The sequence below is a fragment of the Peromyscus maniculatus genome, chromosome 19 (assembly GCF_049852395.1).
Source record: "Peromyscus maniculatus bairdii isolate BWxNUB_F1_BW_parent chromosome 19, HU_Pman_BW_mat_3.1, whole genome shotgun sequence".
Taxonomy (NCBI): domain Eukaryota; kingdom Metazoa; phylum Chordata; class Mammalia; order Rodentia; family Cricetidae; genus Peromyscus; species Peromyscus maniculatus.
In genome coordinates this window covers 3,827,936-3,846,201 of record NC_134870.1, presented here as the reverse complement: position 1 = coordinate 3,846,201, position 18,266 = coordinate 3,827,936, and the positions used below count along the sequence as shown (strand labels likewise).

Below are 18,266 nucleotides of genomic sequence, written 5' to 3'. Positions count from 1 at the left end.
CAAATATATTTTGTTTTGTTGATTTTTTTCTTAAGTAGTAATCCTAAGAGTGTAAGGTATGAGGAAAAAGTATAAATAGAATTACTAACATTTTCTCTGCAGATATTATCCTCCAGATTGTCCCACACTTGCTTTGCAAAGCATTAATTTTACATCTTTTCCAAAAGTGTTCATCATTTTCTCTGTGGTAGGAGGGTACACCTTAGTGCATGGGTCCATGTTTGTGCATGCATGTGTGAGTGTGTGCACCAGTGTAAGTGCATGGGGAGTCAGGGCTGGTATTTGTTTCTTCCTCTGTTCTCTACCTTACTTCTTGAGAGATGATGTCTAACTAGACTTAGATGGCCAGCAAGGCCTGGGAAATCTTCTTGCCTCTGCCTACCAGCCCTGGGCTTATTGATTTGCCTGATTTCTTGCATAGGTGCCAGGGATCCAGACTTGTGTGTTTTTATAGAAAGTACCTCACCCTCTGAGACATCTCAGTCCCAATGCTTGTTTCCATATAGTATTTGTCCTTTTCTATTTGACTGATTCAAAATAACATTCTTAAATGGCTTAGATGTATTTTATTTTTTTTGTTTTCTTTCTGTATTGTAGATAGCAAATACTGATTTGCTGTCATATTTCAAAGAGTCATTACTTCATTGAACAGAATCTTGTCATATAGAGGGTTATTAGAGGTTTGAAATATGAAATGAGAAATGGTGGTACAAGAGGGTACCTAGGGCTTAAGGAAACTAGATATTTCTTAAGTTAAAAAAAAATTATAGACTTGATTTGAAAAGAAAACCCAGAATGTTTTTATTAAAAGTAGTTTTTGGTCTTTAGCCATAGTTATAAGTACAGAGTTCCTAGAAACTGTAAAGAAAGGAAAAAAATTTAAGATTGAAACTTTAGAAAATGTCATCACAAAATTCCAAAGGAGTCCTAGACGTCATCACTTTTCCTTGTTTGCAGGCATTCTTCCCACAGCTCTGGCAGCCAGACAGCCACCACAGCAGTGTGTAAACACTTGTGTTGGTGAGCAGATAGGTGTGGATCCAGTGGTCAGAGCTGGCAGCTCGGGTCACCCAGGTGCGGATGAATACAGCCGCCGCCGCCGCGCTTGTGCGAGCACTGTGTGACCCTCGAGTCCTGTAGCCTGGCTGTGCCCCGTCTGGGACTTGTGCACTGTGTGACCCTCGTGTCCTGTAGCCTGACTGTGCTCCGTCTGGGACTTGTACATTGTGTGACCCTCGTGTCCTGTAGCCTGGCTGTGCTCCGTCTGGGACTTGTGCACTGTGTGACCCTCGAGTCCTGTAGCCTGGCTGTGCCCCGTCTGGGACTTGTACATTGTGTGACCCTCGTGTCCTGTATCCTGGCTGTGCTCCGTCTGGGACTTGTGCACTGTGTGACCCTCGTGTCCTGTAGCCTGACTGTGCCCCATCTTGGCGGTGGTGTAATGGCAGCCCCACGGTGCTGCGGGTGGAGAGGGTGTATCAGAGGAAATGGCTCAGCCCATAGCTCCTGCTCCTGCTCCTGCTCACTGGTCCCTTAAGCCACTCGCTCACTGTAGGAGGATCAGAAGTGACAGAAGGTTAAACTTGCTATCAGGCTGACGTTTTATTCCCTTCCAGGTTAGCTGGGCAGTGTCAAGGAAAAGTGTCTTTTCTCTGGTGTGAAAGTTTTTCAGCTATTTGGAATAGCTAGAAAATTCCTTTTCCCTGTGCCAAGCATCTCCTAGCTCCTTCAGTGTTACTACTGTGTTAGACTTTGCAGGCGTCTGTCTTCTCTTCTGTGAGAAAGGGCACTTTATTCAAAGGCATCTTTAGACACACAGCAGCTGCACGGAGGTGAGTGCAGAGTGTGCTGCTTCTCAGTTAGCTCCTACCTGCTAGCGGGGAGGGAGCAAGACCGAGAGGGGACCCTGGCGCCCCCCTGGGCTCTCTGTTCTTCATGTCTCCTTGCTGTGTCTTAACTCCCAGCTCTTACTGTTGCTCAGCTGAGACAATCCTCCTGGGTCCCTGTCCCCTCCCTCCCCTGTCAGCCTCTGACTAGTGATGCCGTCTGTCTGTATCAGTGTGCCCTCCCGGACTCCAGGACTCCTTCCTGTTTGTCCAGCATAGTCAGCAGCACTCTGCTGACCTACCTTGTGTCTTTCCCCTCAGCAGCTGGGAAGGGGACAAAGTGCAGGATTGCCCTCTTACTCACGGTGACTCCCTGGAACCTGGGGTGCCTGGCATGGAGTGGGGGGCTGACAAATTCTTGTTGGGTGAAGAGGACAGAGGACTGAACTATACTCCTCTGCCTAGAAGAGTGCATAATACTGTGCTTGAAAGGGCCCTTGAGGACTAGTCAAGGTCACTTTTTTATTTTTAAAGCTTACAAAAAAGTAAAAAGCCATATTGTTTTTAGACTTTTGCGGATTTCAAGTTACTTTGGTTTGCTTAGTAAATAAACATTTCCCTTTAGCCACCTGCCAGACAACTTCTTTTGCTAGAATACCACTGACTGTGTGTGCATGTCTCGGGAGCCTTAGACTCTCTTGGAGTGTTCTCCTCGGGAGTTTAGCCCACTAAATTGGTTCCAATGTAATCTTTTTCTCCTAGTTGGAGAACCATGAAGATACTTGCCATGTCAGAATAGAACATTAAGGACTGGAGCAGAAACAGAACATTTCTCTTGGTGTCTGTGTGCATGCATGTCTGAGCATGTGTGTGAGTGTGTAGGTGGAGGCATCTGGGTCTCTCTCACACAGAATCTGAAGGTCATGTCTTGGCTAGACTGGCCACCCAGTGAGCTCCAGGAATTTGCTTGTCTTTGCTCAGGGCTCGGATTATAGGTGGAGTATCACCATGCCTGACTTTTCACAGGAGTCTGGGGACCCGACTTCAGCTTTTCATGCTTCTGTGGCAAGTACTATGCCGATGGAGCCAGCTCCCCCTCAACTTTTCAAAGTGGATGTTGAGAGGCTGCATGGTTGTGGTGCAGGCCTGTAATCCAGAAATCAGGAAGCAGACCCAGGCAAATCCACGTGAGTCTGAAGGCTGGTCTACAGTACAGTTCTAGAACAGCCAAGGCTACACAGAGAACCCTGTCTCAAAAACAAAAACAAACAACAACTGTAGATGTAACCAACCATCTTATTAAAATAAGAAACACAGAACCAATGTAAAAGAGAAAGCCGAGAGGTCAGAGCTCAGAGCTAAAATCTTACCTCCTGCAGTGCTCCTAGCTTCCCAAAAGAGAGCTACTTCCTGTGTGTATGTCTTTAAATAGTCTTTCTGTTCTGCCTTCTCATTGGTTGTAAGCCCAAACACGTGACTGCCTCGTCACTATCTGTATGTACAGTCCTCCAGGTCTTAAAGGCGTATGTCTCCAATGCTGGCTGTATCCCTGAACACACAGAGATCTACCTAGCTCTTCTACCAAGTGCTGGGATTAAAGGTGTGTGCCACCGCCGCCGCCACGCTCTTGCTATGGCTCTATTAGCTCTGACCCCCAGGCAACTTTATTTATTAACATGCAATGAAAAATCACATTTCAGTACAAATAAAATACCACCATAAACAACAACAACAAAAAGTGCATGTTGTCATAGGATATCCCTGTGCCCTGGAGCAGTCCTCAACAGGAAGAAGGAAAGAGCTCCTCGTTCTTGTGAGTACATGGGTGATCCAATAAAAACCTCATCCATTTATTTCAAGTTTCAGAACATGCAAACCAGTTCTAGGGTATAGGAACCAGAGTAGCTGCCTGGACTGGGTGGAGAGAAGAGCAGGGTAGCTGGGAAGGCCTGAGGATTCAGGGTCGGGCAGTGGGAACGTCCTGTCTTTGTGCAGTGCAGGGGGCTCAGGATGCACATTGACAGGGCCTCCACACTTAGAGCAGATGGGCAATCTGTAATCTCAGTGAAGCTCCTTAAAAAGTAAAGGGAGAGCTGCTATGGTGTCCCTCGTGTTATAAATAACCTTTCCAGTTCTTTGCATTAGCAGAACTATCAACTACAGCCAGAGTAACTACTGAAGATGAGATTTGATAGAGTTGTGGTTAAATTCTCCGCCTTTACAAATGATCACTTATCCATTGTGGCATATTTCTAAAAAAGAAATTTATTTCAGGGTACATACAATGCACAAATCTATGGAGAGTGATTACATAAAAGCAGATTAATTTTAGGTAGAAAGCTTTGCAACTGTGAGGAGTGTCTTTAGCACCCTCACAGATTGGGCTCCAAAGCAGATGCCAAAGCAGCCCTGTGCTCTGACTGTCTGGAGGTCCAGTAACATTCCTTATCGGATGCCAAGGGTGCCCTGTGCTCTGTCTGGAGGCCCTGTGACACCTCTGATCAGACAGAGCATTGGTGGCACTAACCTATTTTCAAATTCTTTGCTGACTGGGATATTATGAGAGACATAGATGGAAGTATATAGAAGTTATTTTATACATCAGTAAAATATAGCAGTCAGAACCTAGAATACACTAGCAAGATTTTAATAAATACACAGATAGCAGCATATGTTACTGCTTAATACTCTTTGTTGTTTTTCTAACAGATTTTTTTTTTTTTTGAGAAAGGGTTTCTCTGTGTATCCCTGACTGTCCTGGAACTTGCTCTGTAGACCAGGCTGGCCTTGAACTCACAGAAATCCACCTGCCTCTGCCTCCCTGAGATTAAAGGTGTGGGCCACCACTGCCTGACAAATAAATGTTTTTGTTTTACCTATTTTTTGAAAACTGTGTGCACATGCCCGTTCCTGGAGGCCGGCGGGAGGATGTCAGTTACCTTTTTGTATTGCTGTCTGCTTTCCTTGAAGCGAGGTCTCCCCCAGGCCACACAGCCTGGTTTTGAAAATAAAACTTCAAAATTAATTTTTTGAGCATTTTATATATGCATGTAATATATTATGATTATATATCTCCCCCAGTCTTTCCAGATCTGTGTTCCACTCAGTGTCCTACCTGACTGCCTGACTGCATATATTTGTTTTTGTTTTGTTTTGTTTTTAATAACCCACTGATTCATTTCATGCCACTTAGATTTGCACAGATGTAGGACAATTGACTAATCATTGTTAACCAACCTGGGACCATACCCTTAAGGAAAACTGACACTCCCTTCCCCAGAAACTTTTGGTTGTCAGTACTGCGACTACTCCTGAGGTCCTTCCCCTCCGTGCTGGCGTGAGGACTGGCTTGATCTGATGCAGGCACCCACAGTGCTGTGAGTCTGTGTGTGCAGAGGTCCTGTTCTGCCCAGATCTTCCCAGACTTCTGGCTCTTCAAATCTTTCTGTCTCTTCTTCCTTGATGATATCTGAGTCTTACAGGGAGGGGTGTGACATAGATGACCCATCATGACTGACACTTTGTAGACACTTTCTGTGCTTTGACCAGTAGAGAGTGAGTTTTCTGCATTAACAGCTATCCATTACACAAACTGCTTCTCTGAGGAGTGAGAGCTGCATTAATCTATGTATTATGTATCTATAGATATTATGTATAGAAACGTATATTTGGAAGGTATATTGATAGTATGTCCTGTGAGCAAAATGATAATTGTAGCTTCACCCCTGGGGCCTATCAGTTCCCCAGATGGTTCTTGATTAAATTTAGAGTGCCAGGTATGGGTTTCATCCTTTGGAGTAGGCCTTAAATCCAATCAGAAAACAGCTGATTGACCTGATAATGCTCATCTCATTTTTTCACCCATGGGCAGTTCTTGCCAGGCTGGTCATTATTGTAGTGCACAGGGTTCACAGTGAGGTGAGACTGCTAATGACTTTCTCCCGCAGCAGCCGACACAGCACCTTCAGGTACTAGGAACGAACGCTAGCCAGCAGGGAGGAACCTGCTTCTTGATCAGTGCCAGCTTGCGTTCTCCAGGTCCTATTAACAAAAGACGTGGGGCCTTTTGGCAGGCACCAGGAACAATGATAGTAGTCGGTATTGTTTAGGAAGTCTCTGGGATGCCCCTCATCAACAGCTTGAGGGAAGGCATTCCATACTTGGCGCTGCGCATTTTATTTTGGGGGGGTGTCATCCCCTGTGTAGGGTAACTCCAAGCCAATGTCTGTGTATGTTTAAGGAGTTTACATACTAATGTGCTGTAATGTGGTTCTTTCAAACATCCTTAGTTAGCCCTCTGCCACCCCTTCCTCCCTCCCTCCCCCTAACTGCTTCCCTGTTACCAGTGTCTCTGCATGCTCTGTTTTCGTCAGTTGTTTTGGAGTGTGTGTACAACATGGCGGATGGTGGACTGGAAAACTTGTTGGATTTGGTAAAGAGATTGATGATTTGAGGGGGCTTTCTCAATTTTTTTTAAACCATTTAGCCATACTCTACTCTTAAAGTTGTTTAAGAGTATAATGAGTGTAAGAGTGTAAGAGTTGTTGTGAGCGTATAGTGACCTAACAGTAACTGACGCTCCTTCGAACAGGAAAATGCTGAGTAGAGAGCTAAGAAGATACTGTTTTGAAAAATAAGTTTTTAGGATATTCCAAAGCCAGGTGTGGCCATGCATCCTCTATTCCCAGCATTGGGAAGTATAGGTCAGCTACATAGGGAGACCTAGATCAGTTTGACTCAAACAAAACCAACAACAGCAAAAAATCCTGGAGTCTTTATTGAATAGGTGAATTTGGAATTTCTGTTGTGTTAAATTGAAGCATGTTACAGTGTTTGGGATATCCATTATCACGTGGTTTAACGTTCTGTTGTACAGTTTACATAATGATCCATTGGAAACCTTTTGAAGTTTTAACCTGTACAATAATCTGGAATGATTTGGACATTATACACTGAAATACATAGTGCTTATAGGGAAATAATCCAGTAAGTGCTGCTGTTAGATTGTAACATGGACATGATGCTAGGTAAACCTTCTGATGTCAGTAATCCAATGTTTTCACTGATTCTCAAGTTCTTATGAGCTCATTCTTGTATCAAATTATGGTAAACTCCAGAGCCATTAAAGGAGCAGCCATTGTTTGGGCCATACTGTGGGTGCTGATCTGGGAGATCAAGTACCACTTTACTTCCAAATCTTAATCCTTTCTTCCGTATCTAAAAGGAGAGGTAGAAAGCAAACTTCCTTGACATGTTTTCACTTGTGTGCAGCATTTGATTTGATTTTTAAGATGTTATTTTTAAATTGTTCCAACAAAACAGGTTTCAGGTATTCTGGGTCTACCCAGTGGGGTTTTTTTTCCCCTCCAAATTTCATTATCACCTCACCACCATAATCCTACCCCAGTTTGACAGGTGTCTTTTTCTTAAGTTAAAGAAGAAATTTGACTTTTTATGAAATAATTTCCAACTGTTTCACAGTACCTGCTTTCCTGTTGTTCAGTCCTGGATAAAAGAGTGTCCCCAGATCTGCCATGCATGCATGTCTGAGGGGACCCTCAGAAGATCTGCCATGCATGCGTGTCTGGGGGGACCCTCAGAACTGATTGCGTAGCGGGCTCTACGCAGGTCTTCTTTTTTTTTTTTTAAAGATTATATTTATCATGTGTACAGTGAGCGTTCAGCCTGCAGGCCAGAAGAGGGTACCAGATCTCATTACAGATGGTTGTGAGCCACCATGTGGTTGCTGGGAATTGAATTCAGGACCTCTGGAAGAGCAGCTAGTGTTCTTAACCTCTGAGCCATCTCTCCAGCCCTAAAACTGTCAATTTTTTTTTCCAGAGCTGGGGACTGAACCCAGGGCCTTGCGCTTGCTAGGCAGGCGCTCTACCACTGAGCTAAATCCCCAACCCTGCAGGTCTTTTCTTTGGACACGTCAGTCAGTGCACTGGGTCAGTCAGGTCTGCAGTGCTGGACTGAGGGCAGAAGGCTTGTTCCGAGGGACATTCCCCTTCGGTTTGAACAGAAGAGAGGAAGGTGATGGTGACGGAGAAAAGAGCATCTCTAGTGGTGCCGAAGCCATTGTTGAGTTGACCAGCGTGTGTGAGTGAAGCTCTAGTAGCCATCTTGTTTAACCTCTAGGCGTAGGCCCTTCCCTTCGTGTTGACAGAGGCTAGTGGCTTCTTTTGTGTCGGGTGCTGGGACCAGTGTTGGTTGGCCTTCTGTTCCCTGCTGTCTGTGTTCTTGATGTGCCAGAAGACGAATTAGAAGAAAACCTGAAGTTACACGTACCCACCTGTCTAAGCCTGTCCCTACACATGCCATCTTTTCTCTTGCAGGAGGGCGGCTGGCCTCGTCCCTTAGTGAAGAGCAGCTACACTTATGGATTAGGTCTCAATAATACTGTTCTAGCAATCCTCTCTGCTCATCCCCACCTCATTAGTGGCTACAAAAGGCAGGCTGAGCTTCTTCTCATTTCTGTCCTTCTGTCTGTCTTAGTGTTCTTATCTAGTCTTACAACTTAGAATAGGACCCATGAGATACACCCCCTTCTTCCTTAAGCACCGGAGTTCCTGTCTGCTTATCTCCTTCTGTATGTGGCTGTCTGTAGCACCTCACGTTGACCACGTGTGAGACTGAGTTCCAGCTGGCCTGTCCTTACACGGTCTACCGGCTGTCAGGGGCTTGCAGCTCTAATTCCTTAGCCCCAAACCGTGAAGCCGTGTTGCTTCCCTCCTTGCTCTGACATCACACAACCTGTCAGCAAATTGTTTAGTTCCTCCTCCAAATCTTCCCAGAACAGAAGTGCTTTTCAGCACCTCCACAGCAAGCGCCCGTCTTTTTCCTTTTCCATTTTACCTGACCTCCCCCACAGTCTCTTTCTAAGCAGGGACCTAAATTGATTTCATTTGAAAAAGTGGTACAAGGTAGCAAAAAAAAAAGTGCCAGAGTCAGTGATATCCTTAGAACTTATTGTATGTAAAGATGCTTAATAAGTCATGAAATAAAGCAGCTATATGCTGTGTACTATCATCAATATGTATCTCCATATTTCATTGTGCCTCACATGGGATCAAAGTAGAGTATCCCCAGACCCTAGAGGAGAGAGTGTGATTTAGCCTGGCTGTGATTAAGAAGTGAGCACTCCATCCTTATCTTAGTCTATATTTTCATTGTGGTCACTGAGGGCCACACCTAGGTAATTTATGAAGAGTTTTATTTAGCCCACAGTTCTGGAGTTGGAAACCTTAAGTATATGATGCTGTCTATCATTTGTTAAGAGTCTGGGAGGACCTTCCTTCTGGTTCATACATAGTAGTATCACATGTCCCCTTGCCAGTTAGAGTCCCCTCTGATATGGTCACTAATGCCATCAAGTCCTTCCACTCTGAAAAGATTCCTCTGATCCTAATTACGTCCTAAAGGCGGCACTTCCATATACCGTTGCATTTGGCTTTGGGGTTACATTTCTAGTGCAGGCAGTCGGAGGCTGTCAAACTGTGGCAGTCCTGCTTCATCCAAACAGTGTAGTCAGATGTGGGCAGGAGAGCACACGTCAGCTGTGAGTGATCATACGGAGCTGCTTACAGCTGCCTCGTAGAGTAGTAGCAGGGAGTGGCCTGAGTCTCCCTATCCTGAAAAAGTTTGCGTGTTGTTGGTCCTATAACCACAGCAGTATGTCAGAACAGCTTCTTCTCAGAGAGGAAAATCAGGTAAGATGGAGTATTTTGGTCCCAGATACATTGTTTCTTGTAGTTGTCTGTGTACTAACTGAGAAGAGATCAGTGTTATAATCTACTTGTTGTACCTGGTGTGACAAGGATACTAATCGATTGTCTCCAGTTATTAGCTGTCTTTGTTAAATGATTTGACTGACATCTCTGCCCCACTCACCCCTGTAAAACATAGGTAAATAGCAGGGCACTTTCTCGAAGGAAATAGTAGAATCAATGTATGTAGACTGGCTAGCACATGCTTTTTTAAAACTGGATTGCTTTGCTGGTATCTGTTCACGTGGGAAACACTCACTGAGGAGTTCATCTTCTAGCAGAACAGAGAATAAAATGGAAGTGGTTTGAGGAGACAGATTCTTCAAAATTGTGTTCATCTTCAAGGGGCTGTAGACAGCAGCACACATGCTTCCTGTTAGGTAGATGGTGGTACTGTCCTGCTTCCTAATACCTTTAATATGTATGTTCACTTGATATACCTTCATTTTTGTTTACAAATCATAGTTTAAAGTTTTCTAATATAATTATAAATACATGTCGGGGTCCACTAGTTCTGTGTTTCTTTAATAATAATAGGATAGTTATAATAGCTTTAATGTTTGTATGCTTAAAAAAATCTTGCAACCATATGCACGTGTTGGTAGGACACATAAACATGGCAAATACACACTTAGAGTCAGTCATAAGGTGGAATTTTATGAAGGTGCTGGTTCTGTTACAGCATGGAGTCTTAGCTAGCAAATAAAAACTCAGATCCTTTAGAAGATGACTGTGGTATAAAGTTGCACTCTGCAGTCTCTTCCCTGGCAGTTCTACACTGATTGTCAATGCAAGGTTCCTGCTAGGTGACTTGGAATTGCTGGCTTGTAGAAGGGCTGGAGTTCCCTTTGCCCCTAGGCAGTATCAAATTGCCACTAAGCATCCTCACAGATGCTTCCTTGCCGGGAGAGAGCTTCCTGGGGCAGTTCCCTGCTCTTATGTCTTGGTCATGCACATCCTTTACTCAAGGGATAGTTTGTTTGCAGGTAGATTTATAGTAAGGCTTCTTCAGTGAGGGAATTCCAGAGAGTCTGGAAACGCCTAAGAGCACTCTCAAATCAACTGAAAGATTAACAAATTCACACAGGAGGGTAGCACCCCCCCCCCACTCTCTTCACTAACAAGTGAGAAGGGAGTAATGCTTATTTTAGGTGAATACAGCCTCAGCTGTGGTTTGAATAAGATTTTCTAGAGAGGATTAGATATTTGAGGGCATTGGTAAAATTTGTCACTTGGCTGAAATCTACATAAATTTAGCATTCAGATGTAAACATTTGTTAAACAGAAGGAATTACTCTTCTGTTACATTTAAAGGTACACTCCAGCCAACTGTGGAAGCATTTCCTTCTCTGGAGACACTATTTTGATTATGAGAATATTTACAAGTGTTTTTGAGTTTGTCACAGAATACAATTATGTGTCTTTAAAGTTTTTGTACTTTTATGTGTTATCTCTCTTTAGGATTACTTATGTGTATTGCTATTTTTATTTCATTATCACAGCTCTAATAATTATAATCTCATTGCTCTAATGATAAACACTGAAGTGCCTGAGGACCGAATCTGTTCCCAAGAGGATAGAGATTTGACCCTGTTTGTCCATTGGAGTGAGCATTTAAGCCAAACTGTATTTGAGTCGTTCCCAGAATTCTGATTAGAGCATTAGACCTGATGTGCAGCCATAAAGACCTCAGGGCCACACAGGGTCCTGGAGTCAGAGCAGAGGGAAATGCCTCCTCCTTCGAGGCTTAGAGAGGAGCATGGGAGAAATGTCAGGAGGTGAAAGGTTAGATCAGAGAGTACTGCAAAGGAGCCTTGTGAAAGAGTCCCCAGCTCAGCTGAGTGCAGAGGTCTGTCTGAGGTTTGACCTGAAAGAGAACTAACCGGGAAGCAGCGGCCTCATCAGTGCCTTCCAAACTGATGGTGTGGCCTCTGGGTTTGGGCCGACCTCTGTGGTCTGCTGGAAGAAGGGAGGAGAAAGTCAAAGCGGGTCCTGTCTCAAACAGCACCAGCAGCATGATTCTGCTGTCAAAACACTGATTTTTTAGAGGGTTTGTTTTTTGAGACAGGGTCTCCAAATTCTCCATTCTCATGCCCCATCATGCCAAATCCTGGGATTACGGGCATGCACACCCAACTAGCTTTAAAACAGGCATTTTATGTTTGGGGATTGCATCTGAGAAGTAGATTCTGCTGCTAAGTTGAAAATACAAGTTTAAGAGCACTGTGTTGAGCACTGCTGAGCTTCTGAGGTAATGGTGGAAACCTGTAACAGGCAGGAACTACGGAAGGCATTCCTGAGGACCTATGGCAGCCCTGGAGGCAAGGTCTCCGGTTCTGGAGTGAGATGCTGCTACACCAGACAAAGGGTTACCAGTGACTTCCGGAGTTCTTGCTGCAGAATCGGGTCAAACTGGGGAGCAAGGCCAGTCAGTGTGCTGTCTTGGGAGGTTTGGAGGCGTTAGTGCAGTCAGGGTCAGACGCCCTTGAACTGCTGTGGAAGGACAGTGCTGACAGCAGATGCTGAAATAACTGGAATGCCTGGCCAAGTTTTCTCTGTCCTGTAGCTTTTTTTTTAGTTTACTAAATTTTTTTTTTTTTTTTTTTTTTTTTTTTGGTTTTTCAAGACAGGGTTTCTCTGTGTAGCTTTGCGCCTTTCCTGGAACTCGCTTGGTAGTCCAGGCTGGCCTCGAACTCACAGAGATCCGCCTGCCTCTGCCTCCCAAGTGCTGGGATTAAAGGCGTGCGCCACCACCGCCCGGCTTAGTTTACTAAATTAAAGGCAAAATGTAGAATTGAAGTAGAAACAAGGGGTTGAGAATGGGTAGTCAGATTTTCATAGCTATCACCCAGCAGCTTGTTTCTTTTATTTGATATTCCAACTGTTAGGGAAATAAACTAGGAGACTCCATCCAGTTTTGTGTACATTTCAACTTGTAAGATGATGTGAAATCTTTTCATTGTTGAAAAGCTTGCTGAAAAAAAATTTTTTTTTCGTTTCATGATCAGTGTTGAGGAAGAAATATATTATTTTAAAATGCAATTCCCAAATTGACTAATGCCTTTTTCTTTTACTAGTAGCCTCATAATTTAATTTAAATCTGTTTGGTAGTTCCCAATCTATTTCCATTAGTTAAGCTGTTGTGAGAAAAGGCCCCTTGGGAAGAACAAAATTAACTTAGTAGTTTTGATCATTCATGTGCATGTGTGTGTGTATGTGTATGTAACTCAACTGCTTTCATTTCTGATATTGCAGTTGAGCTAGATCAAAGCAAGTAATTTCCATATTCTCTGAGAAAGTCTGTATTTCCTGTCACTCTGAACTCCTGTGTATCTGTATTCTTCTAGGTGAGGAATTTTAAATTGGAACAGGAACAAGAAAAAAACAAAATATTGTCCGAAGCACTGGAGACTTTAGCCACCGAACATCATGAACTAGAGCGATCCCTGGTTGAAGGGTCCCCGCCTGTCAGCATCCTTAGTGAGGACGAGTTCTATGATGCACTGTCAGGTAACTCCTGAGTCATCTCGCCTGTGTTGTTGTTAGTGTGGAGCCCACCACCCAAGAGTCGTGTGTGTGTGTGTGTGTGTGTGTGTGTGTGTGTGTGTGTGTGTGTATGTGTGTGTGTGTGTGCAAGAATCTGAAGATTGGTGACAAAATTTCAACACTGAGCGGGTGAGATGGCTTTCACTGGTGAAGGTACTTGATGCCAAGCAAGAACCAGCTCTTAGAAGTCGTCTGCTGGCTATACAATATACTGTGACATGCATGTGCCCCTCCGAGTAAGGAAAACTTTTTTTTTTAATCTAAAGAGAGTTGCTACTTCAAATAAATCAAAATGGAGTTGGCCTATTTTGAAAGTGTGCAATATGTTAGAATTGGAATACCTTCAAAACTGCACATATTTTATTTGCTACTTTTTCAGTGACCTCTGGTGCCAGCTCTTGTCACATACTCTAAGGCAACAGAAAGAGACAATGGGTTCTGTCTTTGAAAAGGCCTTTGGAGTTCAGTATGCTAGAGGCAAAGTAGATCGAGGACCAGAGTGTAACTGGAGCAGAAAGAAGGAAGTGCTTAACTTTGCCCCAGAAACTCTGCACAAGGACAGCATACCATATCCCCTGTGAGCGTGGACTCCAGAGCTCCAGCCCGAGAGTGGTGTTAGTGTTACTCACATGGACAAATGAGAGATGGAGCTGGGAGAGTGTGGACAGTGTGGAGGAGGTGGGACTGCTAAACAGTTTGGATTGTGTGTATATGTGGGGTGTTGTCGCACTTTGTAGGCCGGGCTTGATTGAATTCATGATCCTGCCTCAGTCTCCCAAGGGCTGGGATGGCAGGCATGTACCATCATACTTAGCTGAGTTTTGATCCTAGAAATTGACATTAGAAGTTTTGAGATACATATGAATGGGAGAGGGGAAGGTAACAGAGAGTAAGGTAATTGAGACACTATTTTATGGAAGGAAATGAAAGAGAGGAAGTATGCTGAGAGATGGCAGAGATGAAACAAGAGGGTAAGCCAGAAAGGCTGAGGCAGTGTGTGACTGCGCAGGAAAGGAGACAGTCCTGGAAGGCCGTAGACTCAGAAGGGATTCACTGTAGAAGGCAGAATCAGACATTGTTAGAAGTATAGGAGGATTAAATCAGGACAGACTAACAGTCGATCTGAGATGATCAATGACTGGTGGTGGTGAGTGTCTGTGAAATGTAGGATGTGTGAAAGGATTGGGTCGTGTTGGGCAGGGAGAAAATGCAGGATTTGACTACAGACTGAACAGGAGTGAAGGAATTCACTATGGTGGGAGGTAGGAAGGTGGTGTAGCTAACACTAAAGATGGCTGATGCTTACTGTACATCAACCCTTTGCTCTGTCCGTTGATGCTAACTTAGGTATTCTGTGAGGGACTTCCTAAAAGAAAGTCAGTAGAGGGGCCATAGTGTGGGGTTTGAATGAGAAACATTCCCACAGGCACATATTTCAAAATTTGATTCCTGGTTGGTGGCACTGTTTTAGGATGTTGTAGAAGTTTTAGGTGTGTGGTCTTGCTGGAGAAAGCATGTCAGTGGGGGTGGGCTGTGAGAGTACATAGCCTCCCCCCATGTCTAGTTTACTCTCTCTGCTTCATGTTTGATTTGGAGATGTGATGTTTCAGCTTCTGACTACCTGCTGCCATGCCTCCCCACCATTATAGATTCCCTCTCAGTGTAAATTGTATGTGGGCACGTATGACTGCATGTGTGTTTGTTCACATGTGGAGGTGCTCTTGGAGAGCAGAGGCGTTGGAGACGCTGAACTGGATTACAGACAGTTGTGAGCTGCCTAACATGGGTGCTGGGACCCAAACTTGAGTGCTCTGGAATAGCACGAGTGCTCTTGACAACTGAGCCATCTCTCAGCCCTTTCTTCAGAGGTTAGTAATGGCTTGATAGTTCCTCTTCCAGACCCTCTTTCAAGCATTCCCAAGTACATGGACTCTACAGTAGGGCTTGAAAAAAAATTATGAATGTAAGTACCTGTGTGATTATCCTGGATAAGCTTTTCGCTTAGCAATTTGTCTCGGGACTCCTTTTCAATATTGCAGCTCCAGCTCAATCTTGTTTTGTACATGGAGAACGATTTCCTTAACCATTCTCTTCTTTGGAGATGTTTAACAGCTGCTCCGGTCTCTCTGCTTCTGGTTATGTCGTAACAGTTCCCACGGGGAGAAGGAGATAAAAAGTAGCTGCCGTCCCTGCTGGCATTCCCAGAGCTGCCTCTTGGTCAGATGGGATTGTGGTGACTGTTGCTTTATGGGCTGTTGTGTTGAGCAGACTGAGTCCTAGTGTCTGAGCTGACGGCTCGTTCTCTGCTGACTGTAGGGGATGAGAAGGGGACAGTGCCAAACCCTGGACAGTCAATGCAAATCCTGTTACATCTGCTAAAGCACAGCAGTTCATCTGTGCTCTCTACTATTTCTTACTACAAATCTAGGGACTCAGAACAATGTAAAAGCTGCGTCTGAGAACCTCTGTTCAAGTCCTGACCTGGCCACATAATTCTTGGTGATCATAGCAGCTCTTGCTAAGTGATGATTTCATTTTCACACTACAGTGTCTACACAGTGGTCTTTCTTCACACTTCCTCCTTCACTTCTGTTATGAAAGAAGAAACCTGACCTCTTAAATAAGGCTAACCCTTATTTGTTCCACTGCCCTGTACCTTCCCAAGGAGACTTAGTTATTGCTTAATTGACTTATGTTAAAATACCATGTAACTTAACATTGAAGAGTAAAGATTGATTCAGTTTCTAGCACTTAAAAGTCCTAACATCAGGATATCCGCTGAGCTGTGTTCTTTCTAGTGGTTCTAGGAGAGAATCTGGTTCTTTGCTCTAGTGACCTGCCTGTGTTCCTTGGCTCCAGGCCCATCCTGCATCTTCAGAGCTAGAGTCTCCAATTTGTGGTCTCTGATTCTTCCTATCCTTCCTTCTGAAAGGACCCCTGTGGTTCCCAGGGCTCACCCAAAGAATCTAGGACATTCTCCCATCTCTGGAATTTCTAGCCAGGTAGCATAATCATGTTCACCTCCCCTTTTTCCTAAATATAACTTACTCAATCCTTATAATGCTACCTGTACATACGTTTTCAGGGCTGACCGTGTGGCACTGGATCACGTGTTCTTCCCTGAGGAGAGCCACCTCTCTGGCTCCAGCTTCCCCCACTGCTTGTGAGTCTTTGTCTGGGGTCGAGGCTTTTCTCCAGCCAGTTTGGCACGTTCGGTGGTGTCAACTTGTTCAGCCCCTCACATTTTGGTGGTTATGTTGGTGACACTGTATGGGTGTAGCTTTTGATGTTACTAGGAGACACAACCTCACAGCCAGCTCCCTGGTCCTCTGGCTCCTACAGTCTTCCTGCCCCCTCTTCTCAGTGTTCCCTGACTTCAGTCTAGGAGTGTTTTGCAGATATATCAATTAGGACCAGGCTCCATGACTGTGCATTTGGATTGGTTGTTGCTTTCTGTGAATATAACAACTAATATTTATAGATTGTTGTTAGGGATTATGCTGATTTAGTAAATTAATGTTTCTTATTTTCCTTCATTAACCATGACTTCATGAGCACTAAATGGTTAGCTAGGTTTCCAGTACTAGGCATGTCTCCCTCTTTTTGAATGGGTCTAACATCCAGTTAGCTGTTGGTTACTGCCACGGTATGTGTACCACTGTGGCACCCATAGAGTTATTGTGCCCTGCTGGTCATTGATGTGGTTCATAGGCATCATAGCCGGGTAGGACTATGGTTGCTTCCCTCCTTTGGAAGCTTGCATAGTGCTTTCTAGTATCACGAAAGCTAGTGCTCAGAGAGGGGATGTTTAGGTCAGTTTCAGCTCAGTGGTCTCTGGGCCCTCTTTCTGAAGTTCATGGTGTCTTCAGCAATAGGGACCTTTGTGGGCTGAGTTTTTCATTGGGACATAGGCCAGCTCTGGAATAACCACACAGAGATGTATTAATTATAAATGCTCAGGCGATAGCTTAGGCTTATTACTGACTAGATCTAACTTCTTAAATTAACCCTTTTTTCTTGTCTGCACTCTACCAGGTAGCAGTACCTTTTTTAAGCACGGCATGTTCATCTGCTTCTTTGCATCTCTCTGGCAACTCCACCCTCTTCTCCTCATGCACTTTTCTTTTTGTCCGCAAGTCCCACCTAACCTTTTCCTGCCTAGCTATTGGCCAGTCAGCTTTTTATTAACCAATGAGAGTGATACATATTCACAGTGTACAAAAAGATTCTTTCACAGCAGACTTTGCTTCCACCTCTGGGGGTAACCAAGGGCGTCAGGAACAGGCTGTATGTTTGGGAGTCTCTTGGACAGCCCTGACCAACAATGCCAAAGAGGACTTCTCATGTCTGGTCTTTGGTTTCTTCAGATAATCTTTGGCTCTTGGAGAGAGCACTGTCAGTCCAGATGAGATAGGCTCATTAAAGTTATAGATGTACATTTATACATAGACATTATATGTATTTAGGGGTTTCTTTCTTTTCTTTTTTTCTTTTGGTAGTTAATAGCATGGTTCCTGTGACTTTTTCAGGCATCTTTGTTATTTTATCCACTTCCCTCCTTCATCTATTTTTGCCTCCTTTCTCCTTCTCTAGGAGACCCCCTTCCCCATTTCCCTTCTCAGATCACTTGTATCCTGCTATTCTCCCTTATCCTCCGCCTTTATCCCCTTTATCTCTATTTACCTCTCTCTTCCTCTGTAAGAGCCCCCTTTTCCTATTTCCCTCATCAGATCACTTGTACCCTACTGTTCCCTTCTCTGTTGTTCCCAAACCCCAACTTGGAAACGATCTCATTTTAATTTCCTGGATTCCGTAGTTTCTACAGGCCATATATTTACATCTGAAGATTTAGAATTAGGAGCCTCCAGTAAGACAACGTGCAACATTTGTTCACTGTGATCTTTCTTAGTTCCATCCAATTTCCTGAAAAGGTCATGATTTCATTTTTCTTTAAATCTGAATGTTATTCCACAGTGTAATGTGAAACAATTCATTATCTGTTTGTTGGTCATAGAACATTTAGGTTGCTTCCATTTTCTAACTATTGTGAATAGAGAAGCGGTGAACACGGCTAAGCAAGTCAGTGGTGTAGGTGTTGAGTCCTTTGGGCAGATGACAAGGAGTG

At 44.1% G+C, this 18,266-nt stretch overlaps 1 protein-coding gene across 14 annotated transcripts in view; it reads left to right on the top strand.

Annotated features, from left to right (window-relative positions):
- Positions 1–18,266, top strand: part of Osbpl1a (oxysterol binding protein like 1A) — a 183,997-nt gene that overhangs the window by 86,769 nt on the left and 78,962 nt on the right. For 12 of the 14 annotated variants that reach the window (XM_076554750.1, XM_076554747.1, XM_076554746.1 and 9 more), the window contains one exon: positions 12,943–13,105. The exons of the other annotated variants lie outside the window; for them this stretch is intronic. In XM_076554750.1, the coding sequence (XP_076410865.1) occupies positions 12,943–13,105 (163 nt within the window). The remainder of the gene's footprint in view (positions 1–12,942; positions 13,106–18,266) is intronic. 14 annotated transcript variants of the gene reach the window in all.